The sequence below is a fragment of the Balaenoptera ricei genome, chromosome 2 (genome assembly GCF_028023285.1).
Source record: "Balaenoptera ricei isolate mBalRic1 chromosome 2, mBalRic1.hap2, whole genome shotgun sequence".
Classification (NCBI taxonomy): domain Eukaryota; kingdom Metazoa; phylum Chordata; class Mammalia; order Artiodactyla; family Balaenopteridae; genus Balaenoptera; species Balaenoptera ricei.
The window spans coordinates 32,409,542-32,428,790 of record NC_082640.1 but is presented as its reverse complement, the minus strand read 5'-3'; the positions used below and the strand labels follow the sequence as shown (position 1 = coordinate 32,428,790).

Genomic DNA, 19,249 nt, shown 5'->3' with positions numbered 1-19,249 from the left:
AAAGGGGCGAGGCCCCGACCGTTCCCGGCCCGACCTCCCCTCGCTACCCGCCGGCGGCTCCGGGGGCGTGGCCGGGTAACTCGCACTGGCCCCGGGCCGCCCCACTGACCTGTGTGAGTTCTCAGGTGCGCCTTGAGGTGCGAGGATTTCCCGTAAACTTTCTCGCAGCCCGCGTAGTGGCACTTGTGCTTTCTCTGCGGGGACTCGAGGTCGGCGCGACTTCGACCCCGCCGGCCCCTTTGTCTGAGGCCGGGCTCGCCGCTCCCCGCGGGCCCCGGCTCTCGCTCCGGCTCCAGCCCCGCCTCGGGCTCGGGCTCGGGCTCGCTCCACGCCGGGCTGAGGGGCGCGGCCGCCGCGCCACCGGCGCCGGGGGAGGCGGGCTCGGGGGCGGGTGGTGGCGCGGGCGGCAGGCGGCAGGGGGTCCTCGCCTTCCGGGCCGCGGCGCCCTCTCTGCGCTCCGCGGGGGCGGGCGCCGGCGCTTGTTGGTTAAGGTCCGCCAGGATCCGCGCCACTACGAAGAGCGAGGCGCTGTCCTTGCCGTCGCGGCGCTCTTCGACGCGGGGCAGCGTGGCGGCGACAGCGGCCGCACCCTCGGGTCCAGGCTGAGGCCCCTCCCGCGGCCCGTGCACGACCGCGCGGCTCGACATGGACACGAGGCACTCGGCGGCGAAGTGGTCCACATAGGCGGCGGCTGCCATGCTGCGGGCTCCGGCCGGCGGGCGGGCGGCACTGCTGGTCGCTGCGAGTCGTCAGCGGCGCATCCGCACCCACGGCCTCCGGAGAGCTGGCGGGGGGCGGGGGCGCGGCGCGCCCTCTCCGCGGGCTGGGCTGGGCGCGCAGCCGCCTCTGCCGTCACCCGCGCGGCTCCGCGTCTGCGAGGCGCCCGCCTGGCTGGGCACCGAAGAGTGAGCGCCTGGGGGGCGCGGGCGAGTGAGGCCCCCGCGGGGCGTCAGGGGAGGCCTGTCCTAAGGATGCCGAGTGGCGACGTTAGGGACGGCCTCGCCAAGTCGCGGCCGCAGCCTCGCCGCGCATTGTGGCAGGCGGGACAGCCGCCGCGCGCGCCGCGGCTCGGTGTGGGCGGCCCGGCCCCGGGGATGGGCGGGGCCGGGGCCACATCTGGACCCGACGTCAGCCCCCAGCCACATCCTGGCGGCGCAGGTTACAGGCGGCGGCGGCGGCAGCGGGGAGCTGCGCACGCGGAGGGGGCGGGGATCCCGGAGCGCGCATCGGCGGGATGGGGCGGTCACGCGCCCACGCCTGGGGAGGAGGCGTGGCCGAGGACAAAGGCGAACGCCATTGGTCCACGGGTTCGCAGCAGGGCCAATCCGTACAGAGAGAGGCGCCCACCCGGCCTCGGGGCGTGCGCGTGCCAATGGGCGTGCCCCCTTGGCCGGCGGGAGGAGGGGCGGAAATTGGAGCCGGGAGCCGGGCACGCTGACGCACGACGTCCGAGGGCGGTGGGCTGGGGCGGGGCCGCGCCCCCTCCCTTCCGCGGCGGGGACCCCGCGGGGTATTTTCCTGTCGGAGCTTTTGTACCGTGACAGCCTTGAACCCCGGCGCGGAGACAAGCGCTCTGGAGGGTGCCCCTTTGTCCCTACAGCCCCGCCTGTGCTGGGCGCGGCGGAGAGCTCGCCCTGCGGGGCTCACCTCCGCTTCTCCCTTTCCTCTGCGGAGTGAGGTGCCCGGCGAGGAGGCGTGTCCGCTCCAGCCGGCGCGGAACAACCCCGCCGCACCCCGCCGAAGCCGGGTTCTTGGGCGGCCTCGCCGCGAGGCGGACCGCTCGTCCGCTGCACGCTCCTCCCCTGCTGAGTCCGGCGCTCGGCCCTGCCCGGCCGGGAGCGGGGTCTCGGGTGGGGAGGGGCCGCTCCCGCCGGCGGGACCCGCAGCTCCCCGACCGTCCGGCGGCCGGGAATCGAGCCGCGCCGCCCTGCCCTTGAGCCCGGGTCATCCGGAGCCCGACTGGCCCCAAGCTGGTGGTTAGCCTGGCAGCGCGGGTGATGTGTCCACCGCGTCTTGTGTTCGCAGGAGTGAACTACGTGCCGGGGCGTCGGCGCCGCCGCTTAGGGAACGCAGGGCCCCTTCCTCCGCCTCCCCTCCCCAGGCCCGCTGCCAACTTCTCCCGGCTGCCCCTCTCCCACCTCGGCCGGGGAGGCCTCAAAAGCCACCGGCTGTGAGGGCCCCGCCCACCGCGCCCCACCCACCCACTGTCGGGCCTCGCGGAGGAAATGCTCCCTGCCCCGCCCCGCCCACTTGCCCTTGGCTCTCACCGGCGCCCTCACCCTCACTCTCTCTAGGCGCCCCCCCCGCCGTTCTGCTACAGGCCTAGGCCATCACCGTAGAGGGTAGAGGCCGGAACCGATCGCAGCAAACCCCTGACCCGGGGAGACTGGCTGGCGTCTGCAGCTCTTAATGGACGTTCAAACATGTCAGCTGCCCGCGGGGAGCCTGGAGAGGGAGGGCAGCCCAGGCACCGGATCCCTGCGGACCGGAGAATAGGGGTGGGTGGGGCAAAGTCATTCTGCGCACAAAATTAATAGCAGCCATTGTCACAGAATTAATTTGGGGCCTGGGTAGAAAAATCTCTTTCCAGGTCACTAAGGAGGAACGGAGACAGGCATTCTGCGTTGCATGTCATGGTGACCTGTAAACTGGTGTGGACGTTTGGGCGCCCTGGGTATCTGTGACTAAAACCCTGAAGTTCCCTCTCCCTGGTGGAGTCCGTGCCCCTGGGAAGACCACACATTATGCTATTCAGAGGTGGGCTCTGTACCAGCCAGCTGGGTCAGGTTCCTCTTAAGCCGGTCTCCTATTGGCAGGAAGTAGTCATTCTTCTCCCGGGCAGACTGTGTTGATGACATTTAAGAGATTTGTGTTCTGACCAAATAATGATTCAGAATGTTCCTGCAGTCTCACCACATGTCACAATCAGTCACTTCATTAAGGATGGAGCTGGCTCTACGCTGACTTCCCAGCCACCCATCCTCTCCCCATCCCTCTCCAGCCAGCAGGATTCTGCCCAGTTTTCAAGGTACCACATCTCCCCACTTTCTCCATGATCCCTCGGGACACCCCAGCCTGCACACACCTAGGAGTAGGCACCCTTCTAGGCATTTGGCTTTGACCATGGACAAGACACCTGCCCTGGGTGAGGAGAGGCAGGCCTGGGTCAAGGGTCGTCTGCACTGACACATACCCCACCCCCATCCACAGCCCGAAACAGCCCACAGGCCTCCGCATGGATGCAGCCTCCCTGAGGATTTTGGCTGTGCCCCCGTGGCATTCTGGAGGCAAAACTCAGCCCCTTGGCTTATTTCTCAGGCCTTTAATGATTGTTCATGGGGACTTCCCTGGTGGTCCAGTGGTTAAGACTCCACGCTTCCAATGCAGGGGGCCCGGGTTCGATATCTGGTCAGGGAACTAGATCCCACATGCATGCCGCAACTAAGGAGCCCGCCTGCTGCAACCAAAACCCGGTGCAACCAAATAAATGAATAAATGTTTTACAAAATAAAATAAATAAATAAATGATTGTTTATGGAAGGAGCCCCCAGGGCCCAGCAGACTACCCCAGTCCCACATGGGAGTATCTTCCAGATACATACAGTTCTCTTCCCCAGAGGAAAATCTCACCATAGCCACCGGCCCGTGTTTTCCTTGCTTAAGAGGATTTTGACAGAGGTGGCTTCTGTATGCATGAGGTGGGTGAGTATCTAGTGTCAGATGGAAGGAACAGGATAAACAAAAGCAGGGTAGGGAGAATCAGCCCAGAGCAAGTGGATGGGGATGTGTCTGGAGTGAAGAGGCTGGACTGGAAAGGCGGCTGAGGTTTCCGCTGCAGGTGGGGGATTGATGGTATGTGTTGACTCTGACTTTTGGAGCCTCCTGACACAGCAGTAAGTTTGCTTGCTCTAAGGCAGAAATTGGCAAGAATGGGGCAAGCAAGGGAAGAAGTAACTGCAACACGGTTGTTGAAGCTAAAATACTTAGCAGGCCTGAGAAAACGAAATCTTGAAATGGTAGCCAGGAAGGAAAGCCAAGAACAAACTCTGGAGTCCCCAGAAGGTTCACCAATGGATGGCACTAGGCACCTCTGGATGTGGGTGTGAATGGGGGCTAAGATAATAACTGGCATAAAGTCTGCTTAAGAAGCACCCAGATGCCCAGATCCTCTCACCAGATCTGTGCTGCCTTCCTCATCCTGATAAAAGACTGGATGTCTGTCATCTAAGGAAGGTAAAAGGGCACATCTTGGGCTGAGAGATACCATTCACAATTAAGGGCAGAGGTGCCATAATAGGAACAGAGGGGTTAAATGAACCTATAGGTGTTAGATGCTGAGACCATGCCCCATCCCCTCTTCTGGGTTTTCAGAATGCCCGCAGCCAGGAGGCTGAAAGGGTCTTTCCTGGGGCATTAGACCAGGCTGAGGGGAACACCTAAACTTTCTGACACGTGTGGTTACCCAAGGGAGCAGCCAGACCACCCTAGAGGGAAGGGCGCAGGTAATGAGCCCCAACGTGTGCAGAGCTTCTAATCGGGGTTTCACAGGCAGCCGAAGCTGACCCAGCATCTCAGGAAAGCCTGTGTCATGAAACCTAAAGCTCCAATAGATTTTTTAAAAGCAACTTGGAGGAAACAGAGACTATGCAGAGAGAAGTACATGGCAACGTAGTCATCAATAACGTCATCAGAGAAAATATGGCAACCCATGAAGGGAGGCCACATATAAAGAAACATTCAGAGAACAAACAAGAAGTGTTCTTGCAAATTTAAAGTAGCGGAAATGAAAAAAAAAAACCTCCAGAGAGGGATTGGAAGATAAAGTTGAGGAAATCTCTATGAAAGCAGAACAAAAGGAACCCCAAAAATGGGAGATAGGAGAGAAAAAAATAAAGGGGGACCATCCAGAAAGTCCATTGATCAAATAATAGGAACCTCAAAAGAGTGATTGGAGAAACACGGGTGGCGGGAGGTGGAAGTGGGGGGTATCATCATTTAATTCATCCTTAAAAAAATCTCTAAAACTCAGGAGCATGCACTGAAAAGGCCCACAGGGAGCTCAACGGGAAAAAATAGTTCTACCCCAAGGCACATCACTGTTGAAGTTCAGAATAATGGGGACCAAAGTGTCCTGACATTAGAAGTAGGTCACATAGAGATGGTCAGGGGCCAGAAGGCGAGAGACAAAGCCTTGAGAATCTAAAGGAAAGTTATTCTCCAGTCTTTACCCAGTGGAAATATAAACCAAGTACTTTGAGATGAATGAGATCTCAAAAATTTTACCCATGGATTCTTTCTCATGGTAGGATGCTACCAGAGATAATTCTTCACCAAAATAAAGAAGCCAACCGAGAGAGAGGGAGGCATGTGATCCAGGAAGGAGGCATTCAATGCAGAAGGGAGGGGAGGGGTGCAGAGGGCCACCAGGCCAGGCTGGAGCAGGTCAAATGCTCCATGGACACTTCTTCAGGAGGTGAAATAGACAGGATCCCTGTATCCATCAGGAGAAGCTGGTCCCGAAATACAAACCACCTGCAAATCTCAAAGGTTTGTTTCTGGCCATGCTACACATCCATCGTGAGTCGCCTGGGGACGCCTAGGTTGATGGAGCAGCCTCTGTCTAGAACATGCTGGTCGCCATGGTAGAGGGACCCAGAGGTGTCCCTCATGCCTTCTTTCACACAAGATACACTGTCCCCCTCCCCAGGTGGGAAAACTTTTAAATCCTGACCTAGGGGCCAGAGACAGGGAAATCGGAGATGAGAAGGAAAACAGGGATTCGAGGCCAAGGGAGGTAGCATCCTGCTCGAGATCGAGGACCTCTGTAGGCGGCTCCACCCCACTCGCAGCTCCAATACACAATCTCAGCATTCAGTGATGGAAAGGGACAGAATGACACAACAAACAGCCCAATTCAGAAAGGGGAGGAGGGGGAGATCCCAGCAGACAGTGTCCATTAGCAATTCTGAGACCCTGCTGGGCAGATTTTGCCCCTCATCCTGGAGTGACTGGGTGAATAGTCCCAGTCCCCCCGCCACCCAATTGTTCTACGGGCCCTGCTCCACCTTGCGGGGTTCCTCCTCCACCATCATCCTCCTTGGCTGCATGTTGCGGGAGAGGGGCAATGGGAATATGCTCTCCTTGGAGGCTGAGCAGTTTCCCCAGCCCGCTTTCAGCCTGTAGAAGGTTAGAGATGAAGGGTCATCTTAAGTTCCAGCCACAAACTGTATTAGTGCTTGTACATGGTTTTTTTTGCCCTACTAGTTCCTCAAAACTCTAGTTAATGTCTTACCTAATCTGTTCGATTCCAGCTTGCTTCATTGTCAGTGGCCACTCTCAAGGGCCTCACAAGACATATTTGTCTCAACTGAATTGCAGCTTCTTTCAGCCTCTTGGTCTTTGATGGTAGAGGAACACTCTCAAGTCTCTTTAGTCTCTGAAACTTCTAAGTTATCCCAGGTGACAATGTACCCAACGTTCTACCACTGGCTATGTGATGGCCATCCTTCCAGCCTCCACAATCAGTGTCCTTACTGCCCACTGGACCAGCCTTTATGCCAATGTCACATGCCTTTCTTTCTATTGCAGCCATGCCCCACTCCTGGTTACCGTTTTCTGTACCAGTCAGGAGCAGCTAAGTTATGCTTCAGTAACAAATAGTTCCAAAACTCAGTGGCTTCAAATACCATAAGTTTAGTTCTCAGTACCTGGAGGGTCGGCTGAGCACTCTGCTCTGTGGCATGATCATTCCCACCCCGGCATCCAGAGGGACAGAGCAATCCCTCTCTGGAACACTGGCAGTCACCACAGCAGAGGGAAGAAGGAAGGTCTGGCAATTAAATGCTTGGCCCAGAAATGACGCACATCACTTATGCTCTTAGCTAGTCACATGGACCATCCTGCCCACAGGGAGCCAGGGGCAGACCCACGATGTCCCCAGAAGGCAAGGAGCTGAGCTATGCCGAAAGCGTTAATGTTTTCCACAAAACCTGATGTGACCTGAGAGGCTATTGAGAAAACTGGCAAAGAGTTTGGGGTTGGATTAATGGTAAGGAGATAGAAAACTAAGCAAACGGAAGATAATCAAGAGCTCCAGAGAGAACAAAAGAAAGTCCATTGTCACTGACCACTTGGTTCAGTTGCAGACAGTATTTCCCTAATGATCATTGTAAACAAGGAACATCGATCTAATGGAGGAACAGGGCCCCCAGACATGCCCACGTGGGCAGAGGCGGCAGGAGGAAAGGGAGCCAAGTCCACACCTACATCTCGGAGATCAACCAACATCACCCCAGACCAAAACCTCGGGAGGCGGCAGTGTGATCGTGTGTGATGGCAGAATTCCACCGTGGCCCCCCACCTCCCCACCCCTGGTGTCCACACCTCCTCCCAGTCAGCCCAACACCAACCCAGGTGTTTCTGTGAAGGGCTTTTGCAGATGTGAATTAAGTGCCACATCAGTTGACCTTAAGATGGGGAAGATTATCTGAGTGAGCCTGACCCAATCACATCTGGGTCTAGGGTCAGAGACAGGGAGGTCAGGGAGATTGGAAGCAGGAGTGGGATTTGAGGCATGGGAGATTCTCTGTTGCTGGCTTTGAAGGTAGAAAGGCCTCATGGCAAGGAACATGAGGGGCTGGGAGTGGCCTCCAGCTGACAGCAGACTGTCAGGAACAGAGGACCTCAGTCCTACAACCACAAAGAACAGAATCCTGCCACAGCCACCTGAGCTTGGAACAGGGCCTCAGGCCCCAGAGGAGAACATGGTTCAGGCAATACCTTGGTTTTGGCCTGAGACAGAAAACCCAGCTGCACCAGGCCCAGACTTCTGACTACAGAACCGCAGGTCATAAATGTGTGTTTCCAGCTAGGCTTGTGGCAATTCAGTATGCAGCAAAAGGAAACAAATGCATATACTGTTTGAGTTGTGGAAACGATCAGGTAAAAGAGGCAAGAAGGATTGTCTCTGGGGAGGGGGAAGAAGGGAAGGGAAGGGATTAGGGACGGCTGTGTTTCCTAACCTTGCAGCTTTAAGCTATCTGCATGTAGAAATTTGATGTAAGGAAAAACTAATATTGAAAGATCATGTCAGAGACTACCAGCCTCCCAACTACTTTCAATGGAATGTTTGTGTCCCCCCCCCCCAAATTCATATGTTGAAACCTAACCCCCAATGATGCTATTAGGAGGTGGGCCTTTGTGAGGTGATTAGGTCATAAGGGTGGGACCCTCATGAATGGGATTAGTGTCCCTATAAAGGACCCCCACAGAGCTCCCTCACCCCTTCTGCGTGTGGGGACATAGTGAGAAGACAGCCATCTATGAACCAGGTCCTCATCAGACATCGAACATGCTTGGTACCTTGATCTTGGACTTCCAGCCTCCAGAACTGTGAGGAATAAATATTTGCTGTTTATAAGCCGCCCAGTCTATGGTATTCTGTTACAGCAGCCCAAATGGACTAAGACATCAACAAAATCCATCCCTTCTTTCCACAGCAGTGAGCAACCATACTTCCGACACACCTGTGCAGTTAGGTGTGACCAGGTAATTAGGTCCCCAGGGCGGGACTATGAGCAGAGGGGCTGTGGGCTTTTAAGAAAGTGGATCTCTCTCCTGCATCTTCTCATTTCCTTTCTGCCTGCTGGATGCTTATGTAAACAAAGCCCTAGGGGATGATGAAGTCACGAAATAGAGGAGGCTGGAACCCAGAAATCTGGCCCAGGGTGCTCGCAGATGGTCACTGTGTTTCAGCCATAATAATCCAGGGCCTACCTGTTACTGCAGCTTAGCCTACCTTCACTAATACGAAGGTGGGAGGGGGTGGAGGGGATGGAAGGAAAACAACAGAAGAAGGCATATGAGGAGAGGGCTTGGTGGCATGTGTGGAGTGAGGCCTGTGCTTTGTGCTATAGTGTTCTTCTCTGGGGCTGGCTTCCTGGTGGCAGCCAGGGGTGCCAGCTCTGGGCATCATCCTTCCTCCTTCCCAGGGAGTCACTGATGGCTTGCCATGCTAATAGGAGAACAAGCCATTCTCTGTTGTATGACATGGGGGTGGAGCAGAAAACCATTTCCACGTCCTGTCTCCCAGTGGTCCTGGAGTGCAGAATAATTCATCAGGGCCCAAATGATGAAAGCCAGCTTCACATCTGGTGCACGTTTACATGGGGAAAGATTAAAACCAGAAATGCTTCTGAGACCCAGCCATCGAAAGACTTAAGAGATATTTACAGGGTCGGCAACAAATGTATGAGGAAAGCATGTTAAAATGATGGATAGTCCCTTCCAGGCTTGCTGGAGCAGATGGCTCCCACTCCTGAGCACAAGCGACGCGGGATCCCCCCCTACTTCACGATGATCTGGGAGGGTCTCTGGTCTCAATGGTAATTGTCTGTTCTTTTGTGCACCGCCCCCTCTGCCCCGACAATAAACCCCTAGTAGTCTGCCATTCGTAACTCGTAATCCCCTCCCTGGTGGATGCTCTGGGCCAGATGCTGCATTTTATCCTTTTGAGTTGACTCTGAGATTCTTTCCCAGCACCAGTGAAGGTCAATAAGTCCCAACCTTCAGGTAATGCTTCATAGCCCCCCTGACACGTTGACACACGTGGAAAAGGCACAAGAAAGGGGCCACTCCCTCCCACTATACAGGTGAGAAAACCGAGCCTCAGTCAGGCAGAGAGAATTCCCCAAGGCCATACCTAGCAAGATGCAGAGCCCGGGTTCTTTGGCCTCACCATGGTGCCTGCATCTCCAGCCTCTGGGAAGCTAGCTAATTAATGTGAGGATTTATCAGACCCATTAAATAAGAGCCAGGTTAGCCCATTCTGGGCTCTCATGGGAATCCTGTCTGATAAGTATTCCCATTAATGGGAATGGGTGGATTTGCCATGAACGATGTAGGATAAAGACGCAACAAAATTCTCAAAATTCTTGGCTGTCTGCATGTAGGACTTCAGTGAAGTCATTCTTCAGTGAAGAACTGAAGGATGATTGACAGGACCCAAGGGAAGCAGTATTCTTTTTGTTAGTGCTGAAGGGAGTTAGAAGGTGGGGCTGGGTCATGCCCAGTCAGGTGGGCACTTCAGTTTGTGCACCGGGCGTCTGGGGTCACCTTCGGGATCACATCCTTGTACATTCACTTGGTTTTCTGGGCTTGGGCTTCCTACGTAGGATGGTACATTGAAAGAGTCAGTAGCTATTAGACCTGATTTTACAGTTCAACTAGTTGATTTAAAATTTTTTCCAGGCTTCCCTGGTGGTGCAGTGGTTAAGAATCCACGTGCCACTGCAGGGGACACGGGTTTGATCCCTGGTCCGGGAAGATCCCACATGCTGTGGAGCAACTAAGCCTGTGTGCCACAACTACTGAGCCTGCGATCTAGAGCCTGAGAGCCACAACTACTGAGCCCGCATGCCACAACTACTGAAGCCCGCACGCCTAGAGCCCGTGCTCCGCAACAAGAGAAGCCACCGCGATGAGAAGCCCGCGCACCACAACGAAGAGTAGCCCCCGCTCGCTGCAACTAGAGAAAGCCCGCACCCAGCAACAAAGACCCAACTCCGCCATAAATAAATAAATAAAATAAAATAAAATAAAAAATTTAAAAATAAATAAATAAATAAATAAATTTTTTTCCAAATGTAGTATGAGTTGGTTCTTTCTACTCGAGGCTCTTTGAACCGGAGCTTTCTGACTTGGGATTTGGTCTTTGGTATGAAACTTCTTTCGTATGTAAAGCAGAGAACTGCACAACCAGGGCTATTGATGTTCCAGGGGGAAAAAAAAAAAAAAAAAAGAAATGTTTTCCCCCAAGGAAAAGGAAAGGAGAAGTTGAAAATGAATTAGTTTTAATCACATTTCAGGTAACTTGAGAGCAGCCAAGAGGCAGCCATCTCTAACCAGAAGTCATTTCCTGAAAGTCCAGAAATAGTTCCCACTGGAAACGGCTGACGGAGGCCCTTTGAGTGGTTTGCATTGGCTCTGGTGGGTCACCAGGAGGCCAGCCCTCCAAAGGCTCCTCTGCAAGGGGACAAGGATGCCCCTGGCTCTGGGCAGTGCTCCGTGACATTCAGTGCCTCGGGGCATGCAGCCCCTCAGGAAGTGGGTCCTCAGTGCACGGGTCCACACATTCTGCTGTGTCCTTGAAGTCTCTCCTTAAAGACCTTTGTCCACCCACGTGTCATTATGAAGCAGTAACTCCCAGGCTGGGAGGGCCTGACTCAGAGACTGCAGCCCAGACTCCTGGGTGGGGAGAGGGAGGGAGCCAGGCCCATCTGAACCATCCCAGTGATGCACACAGTTCTACCTACAGCAGTTTCAGTGTGCCTGGGACACAGTGGCAAATGGGAGGGACCTGGGGATCCCCTGAGGCTGCCAAGCTGAAGGGGAGCTCACTCTTCAAGTCAGAAATTGTTGCAATATCACAAGGCAGTTTAAAATATTGTTGCAATATTGTTGCAGTTTTTAAAAATGGCCGCAAACCTTTTGATAAGGCTCCCATTGACTCTGGGCAGCTGGCGACTGCTTCAACCCATAAAGCCCCGCGCAAGGGGAGTGGTGTGACCTCTGGTCCTAAAAGGCAGCGGCCTCCCCGGGCTGTCCTGCAGTGCACCCATCACAGGCTCCCTCTTGGAGCCCTGAGCTTCCGTGTAAGACTTCCAACTACCCTGATCTGGAAACCAGCCTGTGGGTGAAGAAGCATCTTGCAGCTGTTTCTCAGGTCTTGCCGCCTCCAGACCTCCCAGCTGAGGCCCAAGTATCAGTGGAGCAGAAACAAACCATCCCTTCTGGGCTCCAGTCAAAATTCCTGATCCACAGAACAATGGTTGTTGCTCTAGGCTATTACATTTAGGGTTAAACCAAGAAATGACTGACCTAGTCTGGATCAAAGAAAAGGGATGTCTTTTGATCCTGGGGAGGGAAAGACCAAGATGGTGGGCTTGGGTCTGAGGTCTGGACCCTATGTGTGAGCTGAGGGATTTTCAAGGGACTTGACCTATTCTGTTTGACTTAGAGACTGACTTGAGACTCCCCTCACGGCTCAGGGAGAGACCCCAAGTGGCGAGACCCTCAGACCCTCCTCTGAGAGGCTGGGTGGAGACCGTTATGTGGACCCATCTCCATGGCACACCTTTATCTGGCACATGACCCATTTGGGGTCTTTGCAGCAGCCTCGTCCTCAGGAAGGTGATTGGGACTATGGCTGTCCCAGGCCTAGCCCCTCTGACACACTCTAAAACTCCAGGCTTCAAAAGCATCCTTTTTAACAAAAAATATTTTTTTTATTTATTTATTTACTTGGTCGCCCCGGGTCTTAGTTGCCGCCGGCAGGCTCCTTAGTTGCGGCTTGCATGTGGGATCTAGTTCCCTGACCAGGGATTGAACCCAGGCGCCCTGCATTGGGAGCTTGACTGCGCCACCAGGGAAGTCCCTTCAATAGCATCCTTACTGTAACATTATTTAATTTGAAAAATATTCAAAAGCTCTAAAAGTAAAAATTGCTATTAATCTCCATTCTCTCCAGGAAATGAATCCCTTCTTTGTTCTTTTCTGTCATCTTTTCCATCTACAGACCAGTTTTCTCTATTTACTCATTGTGACAGTCATTGTTAATTGTTTCCTGTCTTACTCTGCTACTGCTGCATAACAAAGTGCCCCACAACTCAGTGGCTCAAGATAGCAATAAACATTTACTATCACTCACAGTTTCTATGGATTTGGAAGTGGCTAAGCTGGGGGGATTCTGGCTTGGGGTCTTTCTCACAAGATTATAGTCCTGACGTCAGCTGGGACTACAGTCATCTAAAGCAGGGGTCCCCAACCCCCGGGCCACAGACCTGTACAGGTCCATGGCCTGTTAGGAACTGGACTTCACAGTAGGAAGTAAGTGGCAGGTGAATGAGGAAAGCTTCATTTGCCTCTCCCTATGACTCCCCATGACTCGCATTACCTCCTGAACCATCCCCGCCGCCCGCCGTCCATGAAAAAATTGTCTTCCACGAAACCAGCCCCTGGTGCCAAAAAGTTTGGGGACCACTGATCTAAAGGCCTAATGGGGGCTGGAGAATCTGCCTCAACATGGTTCACTCACAGGCCTGGCAAGTCGGTCCTGGCTATCCACTGGGCGCTCAGCCAGGGCCGTGGGGCTGGGCCCACGGACCCTCTCCACGTGGGCCTCTCCACAAGCTGCTTGGGCTTCCTCACAGCCTGGTGGGTTGGCTTCCAAGAGCAAGTGTCCCAAGAGATGGAGATGGAAGGGCACAACATTTTTAAAACCTGGCACCCAGAAGTCACATGGCAGTACTTACTTCCACAGTACTCTCTGGACTGGGGCAGTCACAAGGTTCCCTGCTTCAGGGACACCTCTTGATGGGCGAGTAGCAAGGTTCTAGAAGAGTGTATGGGATGGGATGTATTTCTGTGGCATTCTTTAGGAGATAAAACCTGCCATAGGGAGTGAGGGTGCCAGAGGTCTTTCCATGCTGAAGTGGGATGGTGTCTAATTCTACTGCAGTTCATAAGGACATTGGGGAGGCCTGAAAAGCCACAGCCCTATCTCCCTTCCTTCCTCCCGGGAAACCGAAGCTCTTTTTGAGAAAAAGAGGTGTTATTTCCTTTTAAAGATAAACTATAATTTTATGTGTCAAGGTGAGATACGTCTCCACTTCAAACTGTGGTCACTGTGGAATCCGGGCCCAGAGGGACAGAGGTTCCAGCAGTCCGAGAGTGGGTTCCTGAGATGGTACCCAAGGCCGCTTCCCAGAGGGACATGCTGAGAGTGCCCCCCACAGAGCCCTGCTGCACCCTGGATGTGTCTCCCAGGGCCTTTGCAGTAGAGACAGGAGAAAATTTAATCTCTGGTCTTCCCAGCCTCCCTCGGAGCTGGGCATGCCTCTGACTCCACTTGGACCAATGGGATCTTAGGGGGCCCATGGAGATATGGCGTCCCAGAAACCCCAGGACAGGGAGAGGTGGGCCCTTGCCACCTTGTGCTCGCCGTGTGTACCGGGGCTTCCTGTGGGAAGGCCTGGAGGGATAAGGCCTGGGGAAGCACGACAGTGGGACATTTGGACAGCAGGGCTGCCTGGCCGTCCTCTGGGTCCTTCTTTCTGTGGGCACTGCGGCTGCTTCTCTCCACCTGCTGTGCACATTGGCTCCTGCACCCCGGGCTTCCTCTCACAGCCCTCTCCATGCAGCTCAGCTTCAGTACCCTCTGCTGACCCTCTGAGTCTCCAGGGAACAGAGCCCCAGGAGGAGGCCCGATGGACGGAGGGACAGTCCTGCTGGTGGGTGGTTCACACAGCAGGCCTCCTGAGGGCCCTGGTCAGCAGAGCAGCTGCCCCGCTGAGTATCTCGGATCCGCCCTGCTGCAGGGGGAGCATGGGGAGAAGCGTGTAGCTGGAGCCAGGGGGCTTCCTAGAGGGGTGATGCAGCCAGCAGAGGGGGAGGGGGGGGTCTGGTTTGGAGACCCAGCTGGACAACCTCTACCACCTGGCGTCTGCACCCTAAAATTGGAAACATCCTCCTCCATCAGAGGATAAACACCCCGGTGTTAGAAAGGGCTCCGGATGATGCCCCACCCATGGGAGACAGCCACCAGTGGTAGCAGAAGGGGTAAGAGGGCAGGGTGTGGGTGGAACCACGCCTGGACTGTCCCGGACACCCTCAAACTCGGGGGCACCACAGAGGGCCAAACAGCTCTTGCTTTTCTCCCCAACACTTTACTTTGAAAGTTTTCACCCTGAAAGAGGAATGCATTGAACACCCTTTATGCAGATTCACCAGTTGTTGAGTTTTTGCCATGCTTCCCTTTATTTCTCTCTCCATATATCTTTCTCTATCTATTTTTTCCTGAATCATTTGAAAGTACGTTGTTAGCATCATGACACCTTACTCCTAAATATTTCCAAAAATGAGGACTTGCTCCTTGAGAAGCCACAAAGCCGTAATTGCACCTAAGAAGTTCATCGTCCTTTTATGACAATTACATAATATGCAAACCATATTTAAATTTTTTGCAATGGCTTTTAAGCTCTCTTTCTGGCCACACATCTCTTCTCTATCAATCAGACTGAGACAGCCACACTCTCACTCGAACACGCCCCACCTTAGGTATTTCTGTGGAGCCTGCCCACCTTGACACTGGGTGGGGGATGGTGAGGGGGTCACCAGGGACCAGGATATCTCACTGTCCCCCTGCTATCCTGGTCTGGCCCTGAAGGGATGGAGCTGAGCTCCCACAAAGGCACCATGGGTTTTCCTGCCTTTAAGCGGCTTGGTCTTCAGACCAAGACTTTAGACTGTAGACCTGGGCTATCTCAAGCCACAGGGCTGCCCTCAGGCCCCCAGCCATCTGTAGCCTTGTCCCCTCCTGGTCACCATCTCACTCCTTCTTATAAAGACAGAGAAGAACACCCATCCCCTCCCTCAAACTGCCTTCCGGAAGGAAGGGGATTAAGTCTGGAAGAAATCAGTAGTCTACATTTGTCCACTCTCCGATGACACCAAGCACTATTATCTGGTCCCCACCATGGCCCCATGGTATGGGCTGAATATTTGTGTCCCCCCCCAATCCATTTGTTGGAGCTCCAACCCCCAATGTATTAAGAGATGGGAGGTACTTAGGTTTAGAGGAGGTCATGAGTAGGGCCCCCATGATGGGATTAGTGCCCTTATCAGGAGCGGAAGAGACACCAGAGCTTCTTCTCTCCACCCTGTAAGGACACAGCAAGAACCTGGTTGTCTGCAAGCCAGGAAGAGAGTTCTCACCAGATACTGAATCTGTCAGCATCTTGATCTTGGACTCCCAGCCTCCAGAACTTTGAGAAGTACATGTCTGTTGTCTGAGTCACCCAGCCTACAGGATTTTGTTACAGCAGCCAGAGCTGATTGAGGCAGCCTGTGAGGAGGGGATAACTTTCCCATTGCACAGGGGAAGCCCTCTCTGAGAGGCATAGGGACCACACCAAGGCACACCCAGGGCCTAGGTTGCAGCCCTGTCCGGATTCCAAGCCCAGCCGATCAGTTGGAAATGCTCTGGGTTGCAAGTAACAGAACCCAGTCAACAGTCACTTAAATAAACAGGGATCTCCCATCAGACGATGACAGGGCTGGAGAAGTGCTCAGGGTGCCCATGGGGGCCCAGCACCTTCTCCCTACCCTTCCACCATCTTTAAAGGTTGGCGTTTTGCTCTAGAAACACTGGCCACAGCTCCAGGTCTGCAACTGGAGCTAGAAGCTGAATCAGGGGCTGGGGAGAGACACAGCAGAACACGACCTATACCCTCTGTAAGAAGCAGCAGCTTTCCCAGAAGGCTTCTGCTTTATCTTAGCTGGCCATACCAGTCTCTGAGTAGACTGATGAAGCAATTCTCTGGGGCACGTCCTGTGTCGCCTCACCCCCCATCCCACCCAGCACCTGTTAACAGAGCCTGCTTTCTGGCTCAGGGTGTTTGCCAAGTCGGGACTGTCCAGGAAGTCATTGAAATTCACAGTGCCCTGTAAGGTTTCATAGGATCCCTAGCAAATGAGCATGCTCTGGTGTGTGGTGTTTGTTTTCCTAGTGGGAAGGGGCAGAAGATGGGGTGTTTCTAATTCCATACCTCTGGCCTGTCTCTGAAATGTTCCAGGGTTTTCGTGGTTAGGGCTGATGGCCTGTTTGTTGGAGGGATTTTCAAGTTCGCCATGGGCTTGGTCAAGGTGGCAGTGACCCCACGGAGCCTCCTCGTAGGTGGGACGGGGGATCCCCTGGAGGTCCTTCTTCCTCCAGCTATGCATCATGGCTCTACCTTCTCCTGCTAAGATAAATGATGTTACACAGGATCACTGTAAAGTGGGCGGCCCTGGCAAGGGCTCAGTTCCTGGTCCAGCGGCCAGGCTGCCCTAAATGCTGCCCTTGCACTGTGACACTGAGGCTTGGGGTGACCAGGCCCCTCCCAATGCTCCCAGCCAGCCAGCCCTCTCCCCTCCAGGCCCAGCCTACCTGCAGCCTCTCCTTGCAGCCTCCCCCCAGCACACCTCCTTTTTCGCCTGTGCTCCTCTCTGGCCCCCATTTCTCCTCCTGAGGCCCGGGCTCAGCCCTGACTTCCCCAGCTGATGAGAGTTATCTTGCCCTTGGCCGTATCTTTTTGTCATTAGCTGTGCTGGGCTCAGGCCTTCACAGGGGGCTGCGCTCCTGGGCTCCTCCAGCAGGACCCCCACCTGCCCCACAAGGGATCACAGGCACCTTCCGCCTTCCTTGGGCTTCCGGTCGCTTTTGGACTATGGGGAGTCCCAGAAGGAAATCCCAGGGAGAGAGGAGGAGGGGCCCTCCCCTGGCTTCTGTGTAGACTGGCTATGTCCCTTGGGAGCAAGTCATGGCTTCGAAGGAACCCCTTTCCACTCAGCTGTTTCCCGGTTGCAGGCGCTGCCTGCCTGCCCCATGAGGACCCTGGATGGTAATGGCCCCTTGCCTGCTGTTACTTCCCCGAGGGGATGCCCTGTCCCTGTGATTTCCCTACTTGCTAGCATTCTTGTCAAGGCCACATGTGCTCCCCCAGGCATGTGGGCGCATTTGCATCTGTGACCAGCCCGACCCTTGCCCCTCCAGGTTAGCTGGAAACACATACAGGGTTAAATGTTTCTCCCGAAAGCCGGGGTAACTGCAGTGTTCCCCACTGGAATACAGTTGTAAAGTGGATCTAGTTCCACAAGTGTTGGCTGATTGTAGGTATTGAGGTGTGGCTTCCGGACTAAGTACCCAGGGCACCAGATCACAGACGCTCACAGCCAGGACAGGAGGCCCTGAGTCAGGAGAAGGCAGCCGAGCTCTGGGGAGCCGCCGGGAGGAGCTTCCAGGGAAGGTGAGGCATGTGCGGGGGCTGGGTGGGTGGGCTACCGGGTTTGTGGGTCCACCAAGGAAGAAAGGGTGTTGGGGTGCGATGGCAGAGGCAGCCCAGGACCAACGAGGCATGCTCAGGGGCCGGGAAGTCTGACCGGCTGGAGAAGAGCCCTCCGAGAGGCAGGTGCTGCCTGCTGATGGCAGGGCCCTAGGAGCTTGTCAAGGGCAGAGGGTCATATGTTGGGGAGTCCCCGACACAGGCAGGGGCCCACGGGGGGCTCCGAGGGGAGTGCACAGGTTGGCCGAGGCAGCTGGATGCCCTAAGGAAGGACGGGTAAGGGAGGAAGGGAGAAGCTTCAGATGTTCAGGAAAGAAAAGGAGGAGGAGGGGCCTGGAGCCTTGGGGCAGCTGAGGAGCTGGGTCTTCAGCTCTGCTGTGTGACACTGGGCTGGCTAGTGAACCTCTCTGAGCCTGCTTCCCCAGCTATAAAAGCTGCTTTGTGGGTGGGGCATCAAATAATGCAATGCTCCAGCCCGGGTGTGGCACCCACCAAGTAGCAGGTGCGTGTCCCCGGGCAGTGTTTTTCCCTCCTTCAAGTCTAGTGTCACTGTTGGTGACCTGGAGACCTCACTTCACCAGGCAAGGTCAGCCCCTCCCCCGGCCCCGGGCCTCCGGGTCTGACCTGGGCCGTGTCCCTTGCAAGGGTCGTGTTTGCCCCTCAGAGCCTGGAGGCCCCTGGGTAGCGGCTCAGGGAGCAGATGCTGGCAGCTGCGGCTGGCCCCGCAATGTGGCTTTTGTCAGCCGGGGTGGCTGTGGAGCTCAGGATGACCTGGGCTGGGGAACAATTCCCCAGGCTGGCCAGAGCGCCGCTGCAAGCTCTTAACAAAGCCACTGGGCGTGGGCGCGGTGAGGCTTTGGGCCCCACTTTTGTGATGCAGATGTGGCAGGAGGGGCCCAGCCTGCTCCCCCGCCAGCCCCTTCCCAGCCACTTTGTGATGCAGATGGAGCAAGGGCTCCGGCACTTGGCAGGGCGTTCCTGCCTGTCCCCACCGCCCTCCCCAGCCAGGCTTAATGACCGTTACCCGGCACTGGCCCGGCCGGGACCTGGCCCTCAGGGACTCTCAGCTCAGCAGGAGGTGCCAGGACCAGAGAAAAGAAGTGGAGGCAGAGGACCACCTTGAATTGCACAACCGGCCGGGAAGGATGAGACCAGGCTCCTACATGCAGACGGCACTCAGGCCACGCTGGCCAGGCCAGGGGACAGTGTCTGGGGTGGACAGCCTCGTAGGCAGAGGTACAGCAAGTGCCAAGGTCCCAGTGTGGTTGGCCAGTTGCAGGAGGAGACTGGCTGGTGGGAGGAAGGCTCATCCCTGGACTCCTGGGCTTCTGAGGGAAAGGGCCTGAACCCCACAAGGTCGGGCACCCTTC

General features: G+C 55.3%; 1 protein-coding gene across 1 annotated transcript in view; it reads right to left on the bottom strand.

Moving 5' to 3' along the window:
* The window catches only part of KLF13 (KLF transcription factor 13), a 45,786-nt gene extending 44,699 nt beyond the window's left edge, over positions 1–1,087 (bottom strand). The window contains exon 1 of the mRNA XM_059912299.1: positions 110–1,087. Coding sequence (XP_059768282.1) covers positions 110–698 — 589 coding nt within the window. The 5' untranslated portion in view covers positions 699–1,087. The remainder of the gene's footprint in view (positions 1–109) is intronic.
* Positions 1,088–19,249: the final 18,162 nt, after the last annotated feature.